The sequence below is a fragment of the Podarcis bocagei genome (assembly GCF_964188305.1).
Source record: "Podarcis bocagei genome assembly, chromosome: 6".
Taxonomy (NCBI): Eukaryota; Metazoa; Chordata; class Lepidosauria; order Squamata; family Lacertidae; genus Podarcis; species Podarcis bocagei.
In genome coordinates, this window is record NC_138130.1 from 74,945,259 (window position 1) to 74,970,221 (window position 24,963).

The 24,963-nt window shown below is 41.1% G+C and overlaps 1 protein-coding gene across 2 annotated transcripts; it reads right to left on the bottom strand.

Moving 5' to 3' along the window:
- Positions 1-1,729: 1,729 nt before the first annotated feature.
- On the bottom strand, positions 1,730-17,887 carry CD200R1 (CD200 receptor 1). Of its 2 annotated transcripts, none has more exons than XM_081199040.1 (7): positions 17,212-17,887; positions 11,605-11,712; positions 10,510-10,818; positions 6,932-7,177; positions 4,003-4,062; positions 3,056-3,113; positions 1,730-2,065 (listed from the first exon to the last, which is right to left on the bottom strand). In XM_081199040.1, the coding sequence occupies exons 1-7, from the start codon at positions 17,372-17,374 to the stop codon at positions 2,017-2,019; spliced, it is 993 nt and encodes a 330-aa protein (XP_081055166.1). In that variant the 5' UTR covers positions 17,375-17,887; the 3' UTR covers positions 1,730-2,016. The 2 variants fall into 2 exon arrangements, with proteins under 2 accessions (XP_081055166.1, XP_081055165.1); XM_081199039.1 differs by having other exon boundaries at positions 4,003-4,111; positions 17,212-17,848.
- Positions 17,888-24,963: the final 7,076 nt, after the last annotated feature.

Sequence of the window (24,963 nt, forward strand, 5' to 3'; positions counted from 1 at the left end):
GGGGTATATATGGTCCAACAGGAGGCAATGGTGGTCTAGGCCTCGGGGAAAACTTCATGTATATTTTTTATTTGTTCTAAATTTACAGTTGCAGAAATATCAAATTAGATTGCACACATTCAGTAAAATGGATGGGATTATTATTATTATTATTATTATTATTATTATTATTATTATTATCTGTTGCATTTACATCCCACTTTTTTTCTCCAAAGAGCTCAAGGTGCCATGCATGGTTTCCCCCTCCTCAATTAATCCCCACAACAACCTTGCAAGGTAAGTTAGGCTGTGACTGGCACAAGCTTTATATGCTACGAATGCTACGACAAAGCGCTTTATATGCATTATAACACTGTGAAACCAGATGGCACTGTGGAGTCCCGTCTTTTACCAACAGGATTTCCCTGTATGACTTTTACAACGCGTTGAACGGAATTGCTTTTTTGATGTGTCTAGATCCAGTCAAGGTCACCCAGTGAGCTTCATGGCAGTGTGGGGATTTGAACTCTGGCTTCCCAGGTCCTAACCCAACACCCTAACCACTACACCACACTGGCCTATCAATGAAGGTTCCTTGAGAATTATATAAAAAAGTTTCCAGACCTGTTATGGGAAAGCAAGTGGGAGAGGCCTAAGAAACATTGTCCATTTTGGGGTAGGGGCTAGTCTAGACGCCATCTGAACAGCCCTGAGATTTTAGGTTCTAATGCTGAGATTTGGTCAGAAGAGGGCTAATTGAGCAATCAGGATTGGTGCAGATTATCCTGATGGCCCTGGCAGAGCAGTAAATGACCATGGTTTGTTAAGGAGATGTCTGTCAATAGATGGGTGGTTCTGGAAGGAAAACCGTTGGAAATCAGGGCTGAGCTTCCCCACATCCCAAAGCTGGGGGTTAATGTGAGAGAAGAACAGCCATTCCCTTCTCACAGGTGGAGCTGGGAACAGGATGCGGTCTTCCAGGAGCATGTCTTACTTCCAGGTCTGTCAGTCAGAGAAAGATCAGTTATTTTATTCCATGGCACAGTTCCTTGGAATGCTGGTTATATGGTCCTTAGAATCATAGAATTGTAGTCATCTAGTTCAACCCTCTGCATTGCAGGAATCTCCACACATGGTCCCCTTTTTAGAACAGTGCTCTTAAAAAGTAATTTGGTCCTGAGAGCCCTTCCCAGTTCAACCTGTACTTGTTGTTGTTTAGTCGTTTAGTCGTGTCCGAGTCTTTGTGACCCCATGGACCAGAGCACGCCAGGCACTCCTGTCTTCCACTGCCTCCCGCAGTTTAGTCAAACGCATGCTGGTAGCTTCAAGAACACTATCCAACCATCTCGTCCTCTGTCGTCCCCTTCTCCTTGTGCCCTCCATCTTTCCCAACATCAGGGTCTTTTCCAGGGAGTCTTCTCTTCTCATGAGGTGGCCAAAGTATTGGAGCCTCAGCTTCAGGATCTGTCCTTCCAGTGAGCACTCAGGGCTGATTTCCTTAAGAATGGATAGGTTTGATCTTTTTAACCTGTACTTAATGCCCCATATTAAAGTGATTGGTCTGCTTGGATTAGGCAGAAAGATGGTGACAATTAATTAGAATACCTCTTGTCATAGTTTTCGAAACAGCTTTCTGAATGCTTAGACTGGAAAAATACAGTCAATGTGAGAAAAAGAAGATTCGTTATGATGCAGAGCAGAATATTTAAGGCCAGCAGCGTTCTTGGAAGAATTCCACAGAGCCTGGAGAAAAGGTGCATAATTGCTCAGCCTCTTTTACATACAGATAATTGACTCTGGTTTTTTGACAAGTATGGGGCATTGGCAGAGAGAGACAACAGGATGTTGGGTTTGTGGGAAGGATACAGAAAGCCAAAATGTACCCATGTCCATAGGAGGGTCACTGTAAGGTGTCAATGACCCCCCAATGTATTTTTCTCTTACACAGTTCAAGTCAGACACCGTTTCATGTTGAAGAAAAGAGCTCTGGTGGGAAGTGTCATTCACTCTGTGGGAAGTCACCTGCTTTCTCATAGATCACATTTTCCACTTGTACGAAAATGGCATATGGCTCCAACTCACTCTCCTACAAAACAGAAGTGCATCCCTTTGAGAAGAAAACATGGCTTGTCACCTAAGTAAAACTCTGAAGCATTTTAAAACATGAAGGAAGCTGCCACAACCCCATTTGTTTCTTTCATCTCATGATATGCAGAAAAATGTTCTGACTCCCCCCCCCTTGCACCACCCCAATACAAATAATGAGAAAAGATTCCCTTTCTACTGCAGAGTTTTTCTTATGTGAAATACACTGTGGGTGGCAATATCAAAGTTATTAAAGTATGGAATTGTGATTAGCAGTAGACTCAGTTGTTCTCTGAGCAGTAGACTCATTTTCTTCACTGGAAAGTTCTTGACTGCTAGTTATAAATTCATGCTTGTGTTTCTGGGGCAACCCAGTCAGATGGGCAGAGTATTATTTATTCTTTCTTTCTTTCTTTCTTTCTTTCTTTCTTTCTTTCTTTCTTATGCCACATGATTTTCAAGAGTTATAGAAAAGTCATCGAAAATATTTTTACCATTAAGAAAACAAAATGTAATTTTGTAAAAAAAAAAAAAAACGTAAACAGCCCAGGCTATGTAATCTATTGACCAAATGGAAGCTTTCCTCTCATTGCAAGCAGCCAGGGAGGGGATGGGGAGCAATTCTGATAGGGACCATACTGTGGTACTAACAACACCTGGGGGATACATGGGGATCTCCCCTCCCAGAAGAGAAGTCTTCAGAAAAGAGAAGATTGGAAGGAAGGAAGGCGAGAATACACACAGATTGTTGTAGCCTCAGAATAGGTGGATACATGGTGAGAAATGCCCACAACAAGTGTGAGGTGGCTTCCAGGAAACATTTAATGTGTACTGAGTACTATGACTATGCACTTCTGGTGGCTTTTGAGCATGATTGGCAACATAGCTAGCAGCCTGTATATGTCTATACCATATGGTAAAAGTATTGTGCCCTTTTTAACACAAAAAAATTGGTTTCAGAGCAAATCTCTTATTATTTCCTTGGTCTTACCTGGATGCTTGGTCTTGACATTGTTTCAGGACTTTTGGGTGCAGTAACTTCTCTTTTTCTGGCATATGCAGGGAGGGGAGAATATAATCAGATTCCTTCTCCCAGATACCATGCAAAATGGGTTTGGATCAACATGTCATCTATAAGACCCTAGGATAATTTCAGATCTAGTGTACCCATCGAAATATCTTACAACTGATCCTAATACACGTACACATTCCACTGCCAATATAGAGTATCACCACTACTTTGTTAGAAATAGGGTCTGACTAATCTGTCAATTAACATTTATCTCAGTTTCCCATGTTTTTCAATTTTCAGTTCATTATAGCATTTTCCACATCAGCGTGCAATTTTTTTTTATAAAAAAAAACAGTCTGCATGAGAATTTGCACACATTTTTAAGGTAATTTTGCAAACAATTTCTCTCAGCCAAATGAATTTTCCTTATTATTTTCACAAATATATGCAATTTTGTATGCATGTTTTGGTTGGAGAACACATTGAAAAAATCAGAGAAGTGTGAATTTTTAAGGATGGCTGCATTTTGGTTCACAAATTGGTTTGGGAAGTGCAAACATAAGCCAGTTCTACAGCTCTGTACAATTGGTCAGCTGCCACAATGACCATAAATTCAACTTACTACAGAAAAATAGCAAGGCATTATTTATACAGCTTTCTGCCTCTGGAACTAGAAGGTGATTCATAGGATAGAATGTAGGAAGACCTTACAGAGACAAGAAAACCAAGAAAAGTAGTTGTGACTAGGTTGGGGAGAAATCCATTTAGTTCTTTGAATTTCAACGTGAACCTAGTTAGAGGCAGAACGCTGTATAAATAATGCCTTGCTATTTTTCTGTAGTAAGTTGAATTTGTGGTCATTGTGGCAGCTGACCAATTGTACAGAGCTATAGAACTGGCTTATGTTAGGACTTTGGCATACATACCTTCTATAGAGGAGGTAGATGAAAACTGAAAGCAGGAAAACTCCCAAGACACCAGCAAGGCTGGAAAATAGAATGGTGATTGTTACATCTTCTTTTTTACTTTGTCCACCTGGAAATATGCAAAGTGCAAGAAATGCCAGTTAGGAGACATGGGTGTAATGGATGGAATTAATAGATCGGTCAACAAAAGATATGGTTGCAGATTAGAATTTGTATGTACCCCCTGAAGCTCAGGCCCAAACAACAAGGCATTTAACTAGTTTTGAAATTATGCTAAAGCAAAACTCAGTATTTGATAAGGGCTTAAAGGTAAAGGACCCCTGACCATTAGGTCCAGTCGTGACTGACTCTGGGGTTGCGGCGCTCATCTCGCTTTATTGGCTGAGGGAGCCGGTCATGTGGCCAGCATGACTAAGCTGCTTCTGGCGAACCAGAGCAGCGCACGGAAACGCCGTTTACCTTCCTGCCGCAGAAGTACCTATTTATCTACTTGCACTTTGAGGTGCTTTCGAACTGCTAGGTTGGCAGGAGCTGGGACTGAAGAACAGGAACTCACCCTGTCACGGGGATTCGAACCGCCGACCTTCTGATCAGCAAGTCCTAGGCTCTGTGGTTTAACCCACAGTGCCACCCACATCCCGATAAGGGCTTACTCTCCAGTATATATAGGATTCTTTTGGAAACCTCACTGGGTTCCACAGGCAGCTTAAGACAACCATGGGAAAGTGACCTAGGCAAGACAATTGATTTAGAAGCATGGCAAGCCTGTGGAACAAACCCCCATTTCACACCCCATCAGTGCACATTTGGGAGAATGCATATAAGCATATCCACAGGAGATACCTACCCTTGCGATGCCCTGAGTTAAGCTTGCCATATGTCCGGAATTTCCTGGACAATGTTTCGGCCTCTGGAAGCAGTGTCTGGGCGGAAATCGCTGGAATCCATGGCACCCCGTGTCAGAAGTTTAGATTTTGACAACAACTTTGGGCAAAAAAGCTCAACATCTTTGCCCCAAAAAGCTCTTTATAAAGAGCTACTTTGATTCCTGTTTGCAGCAGCCAGACTCATGGTGGCCAAAGGCATCTGCAGATGATTTGCAAGACTATTGGCACCTCCAGATAATTGCTTTAATGGAAAAACTTGACAAAATATACCCAAACCCTACACCATCTGAAAATCAAGGACAACTTTTCTAAAGTTTGGCATCCATTAACTGAATGCATTAAAGTTAAGAAACATGATTGTCAGCCACCCTCTTCTTATGAATTCCTATGAAAAGCATTCTTGGATAGATGCTTATGAAGGACAATTGTCCGGAATTATAATACTGTTTTTGGAATACTGCTGCAGGGGTGTGGAATCTTTTTGCCATCTACAGATAATGTTGAATTCTGACTCCCATCAGCTCCAGGCAAACATGTGAAAGTTTTCCATCACTGTTGCAAACCATGCAGCTTTTTCATTTAGGCACTATCAGTTTCCAGCAGAATATTTACCTTCATGGCAGTGCTTTGGGATTGATTTCCAATGGATATGGAGAACATTAGAAAATCTCTGCAAGCAATAGGACTTGGAAACAGTCCAACATGAGCATATTAAATAAGTATTATTATTATTATTATTATTATTATTATTAATCACCCATCTGACCAGGTTGTCCCAGCCACTCTAGGCAGCTCTCAACAAAATATTAAATGTCCATTGCTGACCTAAACTAAACTGTTCCATGCAGAATTTTCCATGGGAATAATTCCAAAAGGCTGCCTCTGAAGGAAAACATTACACCAGACCTGGCCCTTAGACAGAAAAGGAACTACAATCATTTGGGGAAATTTTTCTACTTTTTAGTAATATTACAGGCCAAAATGTGAGCCCCAAACCCAAGATCCCTGGAACACACCACCAGAAGTAGGATAATAGTGGATATTAGTAAATTGATTTTTTTCCCATTTTATTTTTATCCCATTTTTCTAGACACAAATGCATCCAGAGTGGCATACCGTAAGAACATTGATAAAAATACTGAAAAGGAACATTATGAATTGCCTTTTGAGCTAAAAAAAAATGCACTCAAAATATTATAAAGAAAAATAATAAATTGAAAATATTTTTTAAAAATTCCCTGGGAAATGGACCTTCAAGTAATAATCTCTAATGAAAAATGGGGAACTTTAAAAACTTTTGACCCAATTAAGGGAATTTTCTTGGAAATTCTTACATAAGTGGTATCTTTCCTCCTTGGATGAAAAGCTGATGTGTCAGATTCATGCAACCAAAGGGAATCCCATCCTCCATCTGTTCTATAATGTGTGACACCCATTTTGGATTTTATAAGCATCAAGCAGATTTTGTTTATAACCCCCTAAGCTCTCATGTTAATATGTGGAAAGATTTTTGGGAGTGAAATGTAGGAATTTGATTTGATAGTTTTAATCAAAGTGGTTGATGTATTGAGTTATGTTATCTTATGTGCGATGTGAAAAATTAAAATTGATAAAAATACAGAAAGACAAAGGGAAAAAGGAAGGTGGGGGAGGTACTTTGTATCCCATACCTTACCTGTACCTTTGTTTAGTAATTTGCTACTGGTTTGTGTCCTGTGTTTTGTTTTGGTTCCCATTGCAAAAATATTCAATTAAAAATGAGTGAGTGTGTGTGTATGAAAAAACAATAAAACAGGGTAAATTACAAGTTGAATCTAGATCAGTGGCACATAAATGGGAGAGGTAACCTGGAAAATGCAGCAGAACATCAAACCACCCAGTCATCAAGATTTCATATAAGTTGCAAACATGGGAGAAAAGAGAAGTCCTAGTTGACAAAAGAATATGTGTGAAAAGGGGGTGATCCTGAGATCTCTCAGGAAAACGTATCAGAGAGTGGAAACCACAAATTAACAAACAGAGAAAATGATTCTTAGGATTACCTAATGAGAGCCTGAAGGACTCCTTCCATGCAGGATGGGAGAGAAAGCAAGTTACTTTGTTCCCCTCAGAGTTGTTGACCTTGTATATACTGGTGACGGTCTGTGTGCCATTAAGCAAATTTTCACTCTTGGTGTTATACTCTCCTCCTGGGGACCATGAGATCTGTGCCGCTGGTTTCCCTGCAACTGCCTTGCAAATGGCAGTTCCATTGATGTCGTCATGAATCAGGTACGCCTCAGGAGGTACTGGAGGGAACAAATAAATGATACTCTAGATTAGAAGCGGAAAATGGAGGGTGCTTGGGCGGCTGTGGGCAGCATTAACTCAGTGTAAAGCTGTCAGGAACTGCATTTGAGTAGTGGGGGTGCCTTGATCCTGCAGTGAGCAGGGCCAGACCCATCCACACATACAACCACACATACTTAACACAGGCAGCTGAAAGCCGTATCTCATGCCCCCCTGTTCTGTGGCCCCAGAAGATGGGTGTTTTCCGTTGCAGCATGTTGGAGGGTATGCACATCTGGTTCCCCACCTCTGGCATAAAAAGATGGACATAAAAGGTAGCAGAGCTGCATATTCCAGACCCTCCAAGTGTCCCTCTTTTCCAGGGACAGTCCTGGATTTACAGAAGCCATCCTAGTTTCTGATTTGATCCTGGAATGTCCCACTTTTCATTAGGCTGTCCCTATTTTCACTGGAGAAATGTTGGAGGGTATGGGCTATCTGCCTCCTGAGCCATCTAAAGGCAGCCCTCTATAGGGAAGTTGTTTTTTTAAAAAATAAAAATGTTTAATGTAGTGTTGTTGTTGTTTAGTCATTTAGTCGTGCCCAACTCTTTGTGACCCCATGGACCAGAGCACACCAGGCACTCCTGTCTTCCACTGCCTCCCGCAGTTTGGTCAAACGCATACTGGTAGCTTCGAGAACACCGTCCAGCCATCTCGTCCTCTGTCGTCCCCTTCTCCTTGTGCCCTCCATCTTTCCCAGCATCAGGGTCTTTTCCAGGGAGTCTTCTCTTCTCATGAGGTGGCTAAAGTATTGGAGCCTCAGCTTCAGAATCTGTCCTTCCAGTGAGCATTCAGGGCTGATTTCCTTCAGAATGGATAGGTTTGATCTTCTTGCAGTTTTTATATATGTTGGAAGCTGCCCAGAGTGGCTAGGGCAACCCAGTTAGATGGGTGGGGTATAAATAATAAAATTAATAGGACTTCCCTGCTTTCATCAGAGAAATGTTGGAGAGTATGATATTCTATTGGTATCTTATGTTGCACCAAAATACACATTTGAGGAAGAAATAAGTCCCTTATGAAACCTGATGAGTAAACATATTCCTATACATGCTGTCAGGAATTGCTGACCACTATGCCATGTAATGAGCAGAGTCACTACAGCAGGAAGAACTTGTGGTCTGACTCAGCGTGGCTGGCCACTGACTCATCCAGGGCAGAGAGGACGATTAGGTCTCATCTGTACTAGGCACTGAAAGCTGTAGCATACCACTTTAAACAGCTTCCACTGAAGAATTCTGGAAACTAATTTGTTAGGAGTCCCCTCTTCCCCTCATCCCCAGTCTGACTTAAAAATAATCCTCTCTTCCCAGCACAGAAGTGCACATCGTGACAGACTTTAAGTTGCAGGCATCCAGGGAGCAGCCTCTGATCCCTGCACACCAGACCAGAGAGCAGACTGTACTGTGGTGCAAATTTGTGTAGCCAAAACCATTACAAAGAACAAAAAACCTAAAACAGAATAAAATGCATTACACAGTTAAAATAATTATTAAAACCAGGCATTCTGTTAGATAAGAGTTTGCTCCTCTGAAGAATTTGACATCATTCCTACAAACTTTTCTCTGTAAAATTGCCACTCCAAAGGCAAGACAAGCCACTTTTTCAGAAGTGTAGAGGGATCTGTCCTCTAATAAAAAGTTAGTCAGATACCCATCAATCTCTAAACTGAGAAATTTAAATACAGTATCTGAACAAGGGTTAAGTCCTTATAGACTGGGCAAATCAGTGGGGCAAATCTCTGGGTACATTTCCTCCAAACTCTCTCTTTATAAGGAATCCTACGACAGCGTCCTTCAACAATGGCAGAGTGCACAGACTGGAACTATAGAGTTGTAAAGGTTTTTCTCCATTTGACATTTGTTATGATGGTTACATAGTGAGCGTGAGGAGTCTGAATGGGTAGTTTGGACAGACAGGCAGAAGTGCGATAAGCACAAAACATGTTTTATAATAGGATATTTCATGTGGCAGGATGCCATCTCAAGGTCTATGGAGCTCAGAACTAGAGCAGACTACAGTTCTCATCATGCTGTTTTTGGAGACTGCTTGGAGAGTTGGAGGGAGCCTGAGTTTTATGAAGCTGAGCAGTCAGGTGTGTGAAGAGGTGACTCACTTGAGGCATATGGCTTTTAAAGCACTATAATGCATGTTTTCTCTGGATTCTCCTGCAGAGTTCCACATGGTGTCAACATTATTCTGCCGGTATTCTGGAATAATGCAGACACCATGCCAATTTTTCTTCAGCTGCAGAATATCAGGTATTTGAAGAAAGATCCTGTGTGATCTCCCTATGTGTTCAATGGTGTGGAATGTGTTGGGTGACCTTCCACTGTATGATGTGGCAGAGTTGAGAGTGATGGGCATTGGCCTGAATGATGCCTGTTTCACACCCCTTCTGCTTCACTTCAATCTGATAGGAGAGAACTAGTGGATATCTAAGGAGAGCAAGAATGGCAGATAGTACTGAAGGAAGCTCTGGGGTTAGTTGTAGTGGCCAGGGATATCATGGAGAAAGTAAGGGTCATACTTTCATTGAGAAAACAAAGACTTCTGAAATACCAAGGGTGAAATGTTAACGAAAACACACACACACACACACACACACACACACATGGGGGGGGGGGAGGATTTTGCTGGTTTAATACCAAAACAGGGAAGGGAGATTTTGTGACATTTTAGGAGCAGTAGTTCCCTCAGAACACATCCTGCTAATGGTGTGGATAACAAAATGCAGTCTCACTCACCACAAATTTACCGTATATTTTCTGCACAGTCTATTGCTATATTCAACCTTTCCTTCCCAAGCTCTATTCCCTCCCTCCCATTTCACTTTTGTACACCCTTGTCAGCCTTTTCAAACTTGTGTACTTCAGCATTTTGGAACTGGTATTTATATTCATGTTTGGTCATGCTGAGAAGAAAGCACAGAAGAGGCACTGAAAAAGCAGATTGAAACAGAAGAAGCTTTAAGTCCTATGCCTGAAAAGACTATGTCATTTCTATGTTCTTTGTTCACAACTAAAAAATATTAATAAACGTGTAATAGTTGTAACAGCAGCTGTAGAAGGAAGAGCAGAAGTAGAAATAGTTTGTTTTTAACTCAATTTTATAGGTTATTTTTTATTGCATACATTTTTTATCACTGTTGTGCTTAAATATTACTGCAAAATGCTTTCAGTGGTTGCCAGTAGCTTAAAAGTAGTTTTAAATGTTTGGATTCAATAAAATAGATGTAGCAGTCTCATATTATGATTTATAGGTAAGGAAAAGAACATGGAGTTTCTTACCTAATATGGTTAGATTATGTTCATGGCTGAATGTTCCATCAGCAGTTGCTGTAGAACATTTATATATTCCTTCACTGGATATTTGTGCTGACTTTATCTGAAGGGTGGAGTCCTTGTCTGGTCTAGATAACCAACACATGCTATCTTCACTGCAGTTTCCCCCTGTTTGATTTCTATCACTGATGTATGATAAATAGCAAACTGTTCCATTCTTTAAGTTGGCATTCCAAGATACCATTATCATAGGTCTCTGATGGGGACAGGTCAGTATAACTTCAGTGCCAACCACTGCATCCGTTTTTGATTTGCCTGGAAGGATATATATAAAAAAGTACCATCAGTAGGTTTTCCTAGCTGGATCTGAGGACTACATTTGAGACCAAGCTGTTTTTTTAATCCTCAAATACTCCTTAATAAAAACCAAAAGGAATCACAAAAACACGGTTTCCCAATGTGTTAGAAAGAAACTACCATGAAAGGTTGTTAAACACACTGATGCGGTGTAACCCTTGTATTAAGATATACTATAAGGTAACTTAACAGCAGAGATATGTATCATGAGAGTTACACCCTCTGATATGTCTGGTCATTGTGACACTGTAATCTTGTTGCTGTAATCTGCAGAAAGTGGTAAACTTATCAAACGCAAGGAGAATTATTTTGAAACTGGAATAAAATGCTGGGAATTATGAACCGAACAAATTCGCTCTGAATTTTTAATTTCATTTATTTCAAACATCTGTTTCCAGCTTTTCTGCAATCCAATTTATTTTATTTTATTACCGTATTTATTACATTTTCATACTGCCCTTCAGTCGAATATCACATCGCAGTTTGCAATATAAAAGCATAAGAGGCACTCACCAAACGTTTAAAAAAGATAAACAAAATCAAATATTGGTAAAATTCTTTTCTAAATCCACCCTATAGGTGTAGCATAGTGTAGTGTGTTCACATACTAGATATAGCACTCTCTCCTTTTAAATCAAGCTTAGTCATTAATCTCTCCAGGGCTTAACAACTAAACTTATGTAAAATAGCATTGTTATCTGCTCTACTATAATTAATAAATACTGTACAGGTGTGCAATGTTACCTTCTGCCAGCTGAGGTTTAATATTGTTCACCATCATTGCTGTGACTGAACTGTTGGCATGATGCTGTTCAGACTTATTTTGAATGGACCCTCTTGCTGGGAATGATCCTAAAAACAGTCATAAGACAAAACCATAAAAGGACCATGACATATAATTGTTGTGGTTGTTGTTATTGTTGGTGTTATAAATAAACACAGTCCATGTAATTACTCTAGAAACCGAGGGAAAGATTAGACCAGTGAATAAGACACCAACACATGTTAAACAAGGCAGATAGCCCAGATTTATTAGTATAATGACCATATAAATTTATACACAAGAGAAGACTCAACCTCTGGAGAGGCTGCCAAAATCATTCAAGATCTTCTTTTGGAAATGGATACATGCACTGTAATTTTCACATTTCACTGGAATGCACAATTAGGTGTGCATGTTTAGTGGCATGGGGCCAGTGTGTGCAGTCTCTGGGTGGTTATCCAGGGTTTGTTGAATTACATCTCCCATCATCCCCTGCCATTGGCCATGCTGGGACTGGTGCTGATTGGCACTGGGTTTCAAGAACATCTGGAGGACCACAGGTTCCCCAGTCTTGGTGTAGTGGTTCCGAGTGCTAGAACAGGACTTGGGTGACTCGGGTTTAACTCTCCACGCAGCTGAGAAGCTTACCTTGGGCCAATCACCTTTAATGTACATCACAAGCTTGTTGTAAGACTAAAATGGGTGTGGGAGAATAATGAGTGCCTTCTAGAGAAACCGTTAACGTGAATGTTGAACCAGAGTTTTTAGAAAGCAATTTGAGGGATGAACCAATTCATACTATAAGCAAACGTAACTGCTGTCTTGTGGACCTTTGTTTACTGAAAATACCACCTCGGCAGAAGGCATTAGGAACAGAGAATCAGGAAAATTTCTCCATAATGCGGAATAGGAAGTTGTGTGGGGCCTGGACACAGTGGTGAGATGGATAAGGGAAAACAAGCTGAGCTTGAATCCAAGAAATTTGGAGGCACTGTGGGTGAATGGTTCCCACATCAGAGGAAAATGGTCAATTGCCTGACCTGGGCAGGGCTACATTCCTCCTGATGGAGGAGATAGGCAGCCTGGAAGTGCTTCTAGATGTAGCTTTGTCACTAGAGGTCCAGGTAGCCTCGGTGGCTAGAAGTGCCTCTGTTTCTGGTACAACAGCTTTGGCCATTCCTGGACTGGGCGAGCTTGGCCACAATATTTCAGACATTGGTTACTTCAAGACTGGATTACTGCAATGCACTCTGACCCAAACAGTGCAGTTAGTGCTGCAGCACAGTGGCTGACAAGAACAAGACCCTGTCTGCATATAAGACCGCTGCTCAGAGATCTGCGCTAGTTGCCCATTTGCTACTGGGTCAAGTTCAAGGTATTACTATTGGTATATAATGGCCTGGAAGCAGTTACTTGCAGGATTGCCTCACCCCATACCTAACCACTTAAATCTGCAGATCTGACACTGTTATAAGTGCTATACAGTATTCATTTTACAATCGTAAGCAATCGATCCTTTAGTGTGGCAGCACCTACACTTGGGAACTTCCTGCCTGTTGACATTTAGGCAGGCAACTTTGTGATACACCTTTGGCACCTGCTTGAAATATCTTTGTTTAGGCAAGTCCATCCATTAATAATAATAATAATAATAATAATAATAATAATAATAATAATAATAATAATAATTTTATTCATACTCCACCCATCTGGCTGGATTTCCCCAGCCACTCTGAGCAGCTTCCAGCACATATAAAAAACAAAATAAAACATAGATGTTGACATGTTTAAATTTTTTACTGTTACTTTTAATTACCTTTCAAATATTTTTAATGGCTTATTTTAAAACTGTTTTTATTGATAATCTTAATAATCTTAATATTTATATCTTAATATTAATATATTAATATAATAATCTTAATATTTATCAAATGGGTCTTAGAAAGCACTGCAAATAACAAGGCCAGTGGAAGTGATGGTATTCCATCTGAACTACTTAAAATTTTAAAAGATGATGCTGTTAAGGTGCTACACTGAATATGCCAGCAAGTTTGTAAAACTCAGCAGTGGCCAGAGGATTGGAGAAGATCAGTCTACATCCCAATCCCAAAGAAGGGCAGTGCCAAAGAATGCTCCAACTACCGCACAATTGCACTCATTTCACACGCTAGCAAGGTTATGCTTAAAATTCTACAAGGAAGGCTCAAGCAGTATGTGGACCGAGAACTCCCAGAAGTGCAAGCTGGATTTCGAAGAGGCAGAGGAACCAGAGACCAAATTGCAAACATGCGCTGGATTATGGAGAAAGCTAGAGAGTTCCAGAAAGACATCTACTTTTGCTTCATTGACTATGCAAAAGCCTTTGACTGTGTCGACCACAGCAAACTATGGCAAGTTCTTAAAGAAATGGGAGTGCCTGATCACCTTATCTGTCCCCTGAGAAATCTCTATGTGGGACAAGAAGCTACAGTTAGAACTGGATATGGAACAACTGATTGGTTCAAAATTGGGAAAGGAGTACGGCAAGGCTGTATATTGTCTCCCTGCTTATTTAACTTATATGCAGAATTCATCATGCGAAAGGCTGGGCTGGATGAATCCCAAGCCGGAATTAAGATTGCCGGAAGAAATATCAACAACCTCAGATATGCAGATGACACAACCTTGATGGCAGAAAGTGAGGAGGAATTAAAGAACCTTTTAATGAGGGTGAGAAAGGAGAGTGCAAAATATGGTCTGAAGCTCAACATCAAAAAAATGAAGATCATGGCCACTGGTCCCATCACCTCCTGGCAAATAGAAGGGGAAGAAATGGAGGCAGTGAGAGATTTTACTTTTTTGGGCTCCATGATCACTGCAGATGGTGACAGCAGTCACGAAATTAAAAGACGCCTGCTCCTTGGGAGAAAGGCGATGGCAAACCTAGACAGCATCTTAAAAAGCAGAGACATCATCTTGCCAACAAAGGTCCGTATAGTTGAAGCCATGGTTTTCCCAGTAGTGATGTATGAAAGTGAGAGCTGGACCATAAAGAAGGCTGATCACTGAAGAATTGATGCTTTTGAATTATGGTGCTGGAGGAGACTCTTGAGAGTCCCATGGACTGCAAGAAGATCAAACGCATCCATTCTTAAGGAAATCAGCCCTGAGTGCTCACTGGAAGGACAGATCCTGAAGCTGAGGCTCCAATACTTTGGCCACCTCATGAGAAGAGAAGACTCCCTGGAAAAGACCCTGATGTTGGGAAAGATGGAGGGCACAAGAAGGAGGGGACGACAGAGGACAAGATGGTTGGACAGTGTTCTCGAAGCTACAAACATGAGTCTGACCATACTGCGGGAGACAGCGGAAGACAGAAGTGCCTGGCGTGCTCTGGTCCATGGGGTCACGAAGAGTCAGACACGACTAAACGACTAAACAACAACAACAAAATATTTATTGCAAACTACTCAGAGGTTTTACTACAACCAAGTGGTATGTAGATTTTGTAAAATAAAATAGTTGTGGGACATGTGCTTAATGGGACGAAACGCGTATCTGAACCACCCTGTTGGGATGACACTCTTTGGAAGGTGACTTGGCGCAAGGAACTGTGGGTAGAGTAAGGGTTAAGAACCTACTGGATCACCATTTCCAGTTGCCCTCTCCCAAAGTTGCTTTTAATGTAACAACAAAAACGAGCTTCTGCTTTATCATTACATGTGTTTGTATATAATACAGTTTGACCTACTAATTCCAGCCAATATATTAAAAGGATAAAGCACAGTTTTGTTACTTGAGGAATGGAAAGACCTCTGCCCAAAGGACCATTTTAGTCCACCTCTAAAAACTAAAGGTTGATACACACAAATTATATTTACTGGGGATTTTTATGACTGTTTTGACACGTGCCAAAATTACAGCTTATTCCCTTTTTGCAATAGACTTCTCAGCAGTTTTCCAAAATGTGCTGACAGGCCACCATCTCAACACCATGGAGACAATGCCTTTTTCAGTAAACCTTCACTGAACTTTCGCCTACCATCTTCTCCGACTATTGTGGTCAGTAGGAATCTATTTATTCTCCATTGCAGATGGCTGAAGAGGGTGGAAGAAAGAGGTTTCCTCAAGTAAAACTTTAAATTGTTCTGCCGTCATGCAATCCATAATTTATCTTTAAGTTATTATTTATAAATGACACTTTTTAGTTTATTTCCATTTGTAATATTTTACTTCCTGATTTTTAGAGGATATTTTGTTCAGTTGCTTACTGTGAATTTTCCTTGCACTTTTCTAGCTGATTTTTATGCATAATGTTTATGTTGATACTGGAGGAGGCTGTTCAGTTGTTAATTACGTTTTTTAGAACGTTGTATTTGCTGTTTATTTGAGATGTTTTAACCTATGTTTTAATGTGTTTAAATATAAGCAGCATATAAATGGTAATATAATAATAATAAAATTAACAGGAGGGATAGAAACTGTTCTAATTGTTAGATTGTCCCTGCACAAAACTGGTGTTTTGAATACAGGTCTGATCATTACTTTAGTGAAGTCAATCTACCTGCACCCAACCAACCCTTGACAATTCTAGCCAGCAAAGTTGTTCCATCTTCTGCTTTCCTTCACCAGAGGAGAAGTATTCAGATTTCACATAGTGGTCTTCCAAACACCAGACCAGCCTTCCTACAGCCCTGAAGATGAATGGGCTGGAACTGATGCCAGCAAAAGTCGTAAGCTTTTCAACAGGTGTGATAGACAGAATCCCAAGAGAGTTCAAAAAGAGAGAGACATTATAGCTTCGTTTATAAAGTGAGCAGACATATACTCTGCTAAAGCAGAGCAGGGGAAACTGCTGCCTTCTAAATGCTGTTGGGCTCCCAGCCAGCCTCAGCCAGGATAGCCAATGGTCTGAGATGATGGGACCTAAAAGAGCGTCTCCACCTCCATTGTTCTGCCCAGACACTGAGGTCCAGGGCCGAGGGCCTTTTGGTGGTTCCCTCGCTGCGAGAAGCCAAGTTACAGGGAACCAGGCAGAAGGCCTTCTCGGTAGCGGCATCCACTCCGTGGAACGCCGTCCCCCCAGATGTCAAAAAGAAAAATAACTACCAAAATTTTAGAAGACATCTGAAGGCAGCGCTTTTAGGGAAGCTTTGAATGTTTAATAGGTTATTGTATTTTAGTGTTTTGTTGGAAGCCGCCCAGAGTGGCTGGGGAAACCCAGCCAGATGGGCAGGGTATAAATAAATGAATATATTATTATTATTATTATTATTATTATTATTATTATTATTATTATTATCCTGCAATATCTGGAGGTCCACAAGTCTCCCATCCCTATGCTAAATAATACTGTGATAGGAATTTATACTCAGGCCAACTCCCAGCTTATTCAAAGTAGGTTTTTCTTCCTCTTTGAAAATATTTGGTTTGATAAATGTATGCCGCTATTTGCCCTTGAGGTTTAAATATTATAAGTAGATGATAACGATCCGGTCCATGCTGCCTGTTCCCTAGCCACTTTGCTACATATCCTTTAATGTGGGTGAAACTGAAAGGCCAAGACTTTATAAGAAAAGGCAACACCTTCAGTGAAAAGTAAGACTTACCAATTGTTGCCATCACCACGGTGGCAGTGAGCAGGGCACAGGCACTCCAGTTCTTCAGAACAAAATTAATTCCGCATTTGGCTTCCATGGTGCATGCAATTATATCACCACGACATCCATTCTGATGTCTGTTTAACCACCAATACAGCGAGCATCTTTTCATGCAAACACTTCATCTCAGCGAGCATCTCTGCTCCACTTTCTACATCCCTAGGTTCTACAGCAGCTCTGTGTGCTCCAGACTGATTAGCTCCTTTGGGTTGGAGTGGTTCTTCCTTCTGCCTTGCCACTTGTACAGGGTTTCCTGTGCTTACTTGTCAAAAAACCAAACACAGAGGAAGCAGATGAAGTCACTTTCCTCAGTGGTTATCGGAACAGGACTGCTCTCTTTGGGAAGACGAGCCCTCACAGTAAAACTCAAGAAAATAAAAACAGGGTTGTTCCATCAAGCTTCCGTGTCAAAGGAAATTTTATTTGAGGTGAATGATACTTTAAAAATAATGCCAAACCATTTCATGGAAGAAAATTCAACTCATGGGCTGAAGAGCTGTCTGCATTATGATTTAGCAGCTTCCACTATTTACACTTTCTACATTCTCATGCATCAAGAAATTATATTGTAGTTTTCACCACAAAAAGGTGGTATTTCTTCTGCCGTCAGGTTCTCCGGTGCTTGTTGCTGGTAGGGTTGATGAGCGCTAATGGGGCATTCATACAAGTACATATATGGGAACAAATTAAGGAGCTAATTTGAGGGGTGGGTTCCTCCGTTCACATTTTAGTGGGTGTTCAAGGTTCAAAACTTGCCCACACAGAGAAAAACAGCATTTTCACTTCAGATGAAATGACTCAAGATTCTGTAGAAACCACCGGTTTATTTTAAAGTTAATACACAGCATTTGCTTCAGCATGACAGAAGAAGATTCATATGATAAACTGTAGATTTCACATGATGAGATTTCCCTTGATCCTTTGAGTCTTAATGAGTCTCATCTCCAGGCTATCACCTCAAAAAGAAATCAGTCTTTTCTTAACTAGCTTTTACACTAGTTGATTCTCCAGGATTTGGAAGTGTCTTATACACCGTTCATGAAGTTTGCCTAGCTTGATTAGTTTTTTCACACATGCTTATTCCAGTAAATTAAAATTGTCTAGCACACATCTTAATACACATGGGTCTTGCATAGGTCCTAACCCGGGGGTCTGACACACAGTTTCAACACAGAAGCCTCAATTAAATTTTAACACTATCTTAATCCATAATTTAGGGTGTCTTGCACCCACCAACTCATATGTTGGGTAACAATTCAGTGTTTGAATTACGGGAATTAGGATTCAATATCCTCTTCTGACCAGTAATCACACTTTGTTTTAGAGCTAATATACTTTTCCTATAACTGGGCACTCTCCTGGTCTCTACAGCCACAGCAGGCGCTGTAACTCTCCAACAGTTTACCTTCACCCCCAAAGGCACACACTTCCATTATCTCCCAAGACATATGTAAGTAACTCTGAGGTGCCCTGGAGTCAGCTGTGGTCTATTTTAATTGTGGATGTGTGGCATGTTGATTAATACAAAATTTAAAATCGAAAGTCAATTTTCTAAATATCTGTCTTGTTTTATGTCAGTTGTGGAGAAACTCTGGCCCACGGGTCTTGTTATAGTCCCACCAGACGTCTAAATTTGGCCTGCAAAATCATTTTGCGCAGATCACAATCACCTGTCAGTCACCTGGTATCATACAACATCAGGCGAACCTCTCCCCAAGCAGGCACCTTCCTCTATTCCTAAGTGAATTGTGCAGAAGTGGGAACTGAGTTTTGGTCAGTTACCATATGGATCATAGTCCAATTGCCAGTTTCAGTGTGAGACTACAAGGTCATGAGGCATGTGTGGGTGGAAATAGGTGACTAATAATTCTGCAGTAGTTGCACACACAAAAAGCTTACCACATGGTGGCTGTATTAACCTCAATTGCAAGCACAGCATTTAACACACACCACTCAGATCTAGGCAGGAGAGTCAGGATAATACTGGCTGGTTCCTCTTATGTGTACAGATGCTATTTGTAGATTTAAAATGTTTACCATGTGGTTCTTTCTAATCTTGTTTCTATGGCAGCTGTTTTCTGAGTGCCATTCATGCATAAGAGCTAGCTAGTAGATGAGGTTTGAAACGTATTTTTCTCTTTTAAAAACAAATGTTGTATTTCGATTCTCAGTTTTACAACAATAATTAAAATTGCATAAACTATCCAATAACATCACTTGACTTCCCTCCCCCCTTTTGTGGTTACTTATGTGGTAATTTTCTTACTGCATCGCCAAATTATTATTTAGAATCTTAAAGTTTCCTTAACAAATTCACTTAACTGCTTGTTCTACATTAATCCTGCTAATTAATTTAAATGTTTACTATAGTGTTTCAGTTAGTCCACATATTTTCCCCAATCTTTGTTAAAAGATCTTTCTTTTTGGTTTCTTATTCTTCCAGTAAGTTTTGCCATTTCAGCATAGTCCATTAATTTTATCTGCCATTCTTCCTTGGTTGGGACTGTATCTTCTTTCCGTTTCTGAGCAAGCGTCATTTGGGCAGCTGTCGTTGCATACATAAACAGGTTTTTTCCCGTGGTCCCTGGGTATCTCTGCACCTAGTATTCCTAAAAGAAAAGCTTCTGGTGAGGTTTGAAACTTAGGGCTTATGCACACCTTTTGTGCTACAGGTACTCATACTTTAAATTTATTATTATTGATTAAATTTGTATACCACCCTTTATCCATAGATCTCAGGGCACTTCACGTCATAAGAATACAATGTAAAAGCACAAAATACATTATAAAAACAAGAACAAAAAACCCACAAACCCGTAACCCCCTCCCTCCAGCCCTTCCCACAAAGACATTTAAAAGGGGTATGAGATATTAATCAGCCCAAGGCCTGGTTGAAGAGGAACATTTTCCCCTGGGTGTCTAAAGGTATATAAGGAAGGCACTAGCCAAATCCTCCTGAGAACATTCCACACATGGGAAGCGACTGCAGAAAAGGACCGTTTTTGTGTTGCCACTCTCTGGCCCACTCATGGAGGAGGCACACAAAGAAGGTTCTCAGATGATGATTGCAAGGTCTGGGTCGGTTCATACGGAGAGAGGGGTCCTTAAAGTATTGCAGTCAGTCCTGAGCCATTTGAGGCTTTATAGGTCAAAACTAGTACTTTGAATTGGGCCTGGACACTAATTGGCAGCCAGTGCAGTTGGGCTAGGATTGGTGAAATATGCTCAAACCACCTTGCCCTGATGAGCAACCTGGCTGCCAAATTCTGCACCAGCTAACGTTTCTGAACCATCTTCAGAGGGAGCTCTACGTATAATGCGTCGCAGTAACCTAACCTAGAGGTTGCCAGAGCATAGACAACAGAAGTTAGGTTATCTCCATCCAGATTGAGGCATAGCTGGGTGAAGCTGATGGAAGGCACTCTGTCCCACTGAGGCCACCTGAGCCTCAAGCCAAGGATCCATAAGTACCCCCCCCCATAAGTACCCCTGCATACTTGCTCCTTCAGAGGGAGTATAACCCCATCAATAATAATAATAATAATTTATTATTTGTACCCCGCCCATCTGGCTGGGTTTCCCCAGCCACTCTGGGCGGCTTCCAACAAGGATTAAAAATACATCAAGAGCAGGCATGTCCAAGCACACACACACACACACACCCCGGAGCTTTCCCTGCAAAAACTCACTCTTTAAGCTGACTCGGAGCAAATGGTAAATCAGGTTTCCCACAGATTGCCATCTGCTCTGATTCAGCTTTAAAGAGCAAGTTTTGGTGGGGAAAGCTCTGGAGCACAAAAAAAGGGCACTCAGACATGGAGCAGTAAGGCACAAACCATGCCTGGGAAGTGAGGAGGAAAGGTACAATAAATGTGGATAAGCACATGTCTTACCATCCCTAATCACAAGGAAGGAAATCTTAGCTTTTAATTTTAAAAACTCCATAACCTTCCAAAAGATTGAATGGATGAAGCTGTAACTGGCCAGCAGGGAGGAATTTTAGAAGCAGAAAGAAAGAATTTACAGCCTAAATTCTGTGCAGCTAGATCCCAGTCTTAACTGGAGCAGAAGCTTATGACACAACAGTTACCATGGCTTCCTGTGCGAGGTAAAATTTTGCAGAGGCGTTTTGAAAAGTTAATGTGTATTGCTTATTCTGAGAAACACCCACTCTGCTGATAGCCTCAATGAGAATTTCTTTTTGGGTGACTCTTACGGAAGGAACTTTTACAAGAGAGTGTTTGAAAAAGTCTAAATTCCCAAATGATTTCTAGGCAGGTTTTCTCCCCCTATTAAAAACCTCAGTTTCCATATTTGCAGTGTCATGCTTATGACTTCAGCTGCATAGTTAGAAGCTGTGTGGGCCGACGATGAGAAACATTATAAATGCCAACAGTGACCTGGTGACAAAATTCCTCTTTCCACAAATATATGCCAACAAGTAAGAGTTTCTGTTCTCAAATAGCTGCTGCACATCTGCTAGATGGCGGCTCCTAAATGAAATGTTCATTTCAGCAAACTTTAGTTAGATCCCACCACTTCTTAACGTATATATTTATTTGGAATTCTTTATACAGTATCCTGATCTACCCCCTTAAGAAGATCAGAGCAGAACACCTAAAAATAGCAAAACAATGTAAACAAGCAGTATTTTAAGGTTTTTTTTCCCCCCTATTATGTTTTTACTGTAATTTTACTGGTGTTAGCCGCCCTGAGCCCGGCTCTGGCCAGGGAGGATGGAGTATAAATAAAATTTATTATTACTATTATTATTACTATTATTATAAAAGGAAATGCTGCATTCAGCAGAAACACACTGCAGATTCAAAGGGGTTGCAGCAGTTACCGTATTTTTCGCTCTATAACACGCATCTGACCATAACACGCACGTAGTTTTTAGAGGAGGAAAACAAGGAAAAAATATTCTAAACGAAACAGTGGATGTATGATTTTTATAGTTCATGCTGTGGCCACAGACATGTGATCTGACGGTGAGTTTGGGGTAGTCCAATGCAAAAATCCTGAGGATCCATGTGGATCCATGCTTTGTAACCACGTTTTTGCACCATTGTGGCCCCATGAAACAGTGGGTGCGTGTGTGTTTTTTGGTGCAGGCTATAGCCATGGACCTGCTATGTGATCTGATGGTGAATTTGAGGTGACCAGTGCAAAAATCCTGAGGATCCATGTGGAAAAGAACTCAAGGGACAAGGAGCACGCGTGGGGGGTGCGTGAAGAAGGAGCTGAGCGGGGAGGAGGGAGGGAAAGAGCACTGTTGCTTTAAAGGTATACTTAAGGTATTTGCCCTGTGCCTGGGTTTTTTTCCATTTAACAGTTTGCAGCCTTTTCCTTCCGCTCCTTGTTTTGAGGCAGAATAGATTTGAGCAAGTGAGGAGGACTTGGATTGCAGGGGATTTGCCATTAGCTGTGTAAAAGCGCTCCTCCTTGCAGCCTGAATGATAAGCAGCCACCAGCTGCAATAGAATGGAGCACAAAAAAGCGGTAGGGGCACTAGGACCCAGACAATGCTCAAATCTATCCTGCCTGAAAACAAGCTGCTCTGTCCCAGCAGATGGATCAGCTGAGATGCGGGGGATTTGCAAAGTTTTCCCCTCTCCCTCATGCCCTCCCCAGCCTTTTTTTTTTTTTACTTCCTGTTTTTCACTGCGCTGGCTCAGAGCTCGAGGTTGGTTTTATTTTGCTGCTGGTTGCTTAAATTTTATCTTTCCTGCCATCCCTTTGCAGCTTCATTCCTCTGTTTAGAGAGCGCACAGACCTTTGCTAGCGTCTGTCCCTCCTCCCGTGTAAGCGGCTGCTGCCCGCTTTGCTGCCATGGCTCTCCTTCCCTCCCTCCTCCCCGGTTCCAGGTCGCTTTAAAGCAAGCAAAGCGAGAGCCTCGTAGAGCGTGTAAGCGGCTCCCGCTTTTCTTGACTGACGGCAGCCATGGCTCCGATCCGTGCATTCGCTCCGTAACACGCACAGGCATTTTCCCTTACTTTCTAGGAGCAAAAAAGTGTGTATTTTGGAGCGGAAATTACGGTACTTATTACAGCCCAGAGTATAATTTACATTGAATATTACAGGCCAGATAAACAACAAGAAGAAGAAGTTTGGATTTGATATCCTGCTTTATCACTACCCTATGGAGTCTCAAAGCGGCTAACATTCTCCTTTCCCTTCCTCCCCCACAACAAACACTATGTGAGGTGAGTGGGGCTGAGAGACTTCAGAGAAGTGTGACTGGCCCAAGGTCACCCAGCAGCTGCATGTGGAGGAGCGGAGACGCGAACCCGGTTCACCAGATTACGAGACTACCGCTCTTAACCACTACACCACACACAACAACAACCCTGCAGTGCTGTCCAGAGGCATCAGACCCCCACAACCATCACTGCAGGCTTGGAGTATGGCTGCAGGTCACTATTATATGACCTACTGCGGCTTGGAGGGCTGCACTGATAAATATTAGCTTATAGCATTCTTGCAACATAGTCCAATGTTAACAACGCAGGGTAGAGGTGAAGCCAACACTCATTTGGATTCCTAGTAGAAAATAAAATGCTCCATACTCATCAGGTCGCAGCAAAGATCAATCCACCTCATTCTTTCTCAGAGCTCCTTGCATGCCATATCAAGAACTCAGTTGCATGCAGAAGTCTTACATGCAGTCAGGTTGCACTTTTAAATGCTGGAAACACAATATGTATCTAAAATATGTATCTAAAAAACAAGTTGAAAAGGGTTTTTTAATGCATATGATTAGAAGATGTTTGATACTAACATTTGGTTGTTTTTAAACCCGAGCCACAGGCTCATGTATTGAACACCAGAGCAATGTTCTGTGGTACGGCCCTACTTGTTTCCTCTATTTCCCAACTTCAGGGGTGAGTGCCAATACTTACATAGCCAAACAGCACCAGCCATGCACAAGGTATCTGCATGCAAGTCCAAGATTTGCAGAAGTTAATATGACTACTAAGAATGTGAATTTATTTAAGGATAACTATGAAAAATGTTGGACTGAAGTGAAAAAAGATTTAGAAATATGGTCAAATTTGAAGCTATCGTTGCTAGGCCGAATTGCTGTGATAAAAATGAATGTATTGCCAAGAATGTTGTTTTTGTTTCAAACACTGCAAATTTTGGATAAAATGGACTGTTTCAAGAAGTGGCAGAGAGATATCTCCAGATTTCTCTGGCAGGGCAAGAAGCCTCGTATAAAATTTAAGATATTAACTGATGCTAAAGAAAGAGGTGGATTTGCCCTGCCAGACTTAAAACTTTATTATGAATCAGCCGCTTTTTGTTGGCTGAGAGAATGGATGCTTCTTGAAAACACGGATGTTTTGGATTTGGAAGGTTTCAATAATGTATTTGGTTGGCATGCATATTTGTGGGATGATAAGGTTAAAGCACACAAAGCGTTCAAAAACCATATTGTAAGAAAAGCACTGTTTAATGTCTGGATAAGATATAAGGATTTGTTAGAAAATAAAACCCCAAGATGGTTGTCACCGATGGAAGCAAAGGCTCAGAAAAAACTCAATATGGAGGCCAAATGGCCAAAGTATTGGGAAATTTTGGAACAAGAGGGTGACAGACTAAAATTGCAGAGCTTTGAAAAATTAAAAAATAGAGTACAAGATTGGCTCCATTATTATCAAATAATGGAGGCATATAATTTGGATAAAAAACTAGGCT

Bases quoted from the DNA above. Each gene is read 5' to 3' on its own strand.
- CD200R1 (XM_081199039.1), bottom strand. From the start codon at position 17,374: ATGAAAAGATGCTCGCTGTATTGGTGGTTAAACAGACATCAGAATGGA. The intron at 7,178-10,509 runs GTAAGAAACTCC...TGTTCCCTCCAG, and splicing joins ACATAATCTAACCATATTAG to TACCTCCTGAGGCGTACCTG. The intron at 4,112-6,931 runs GTAATCCTAAGA...GCATATTTCCAG, and splicing joins GTCCTTCAGGCTCTCATTAG to GTGGACAAAGTAAAAAAGAA.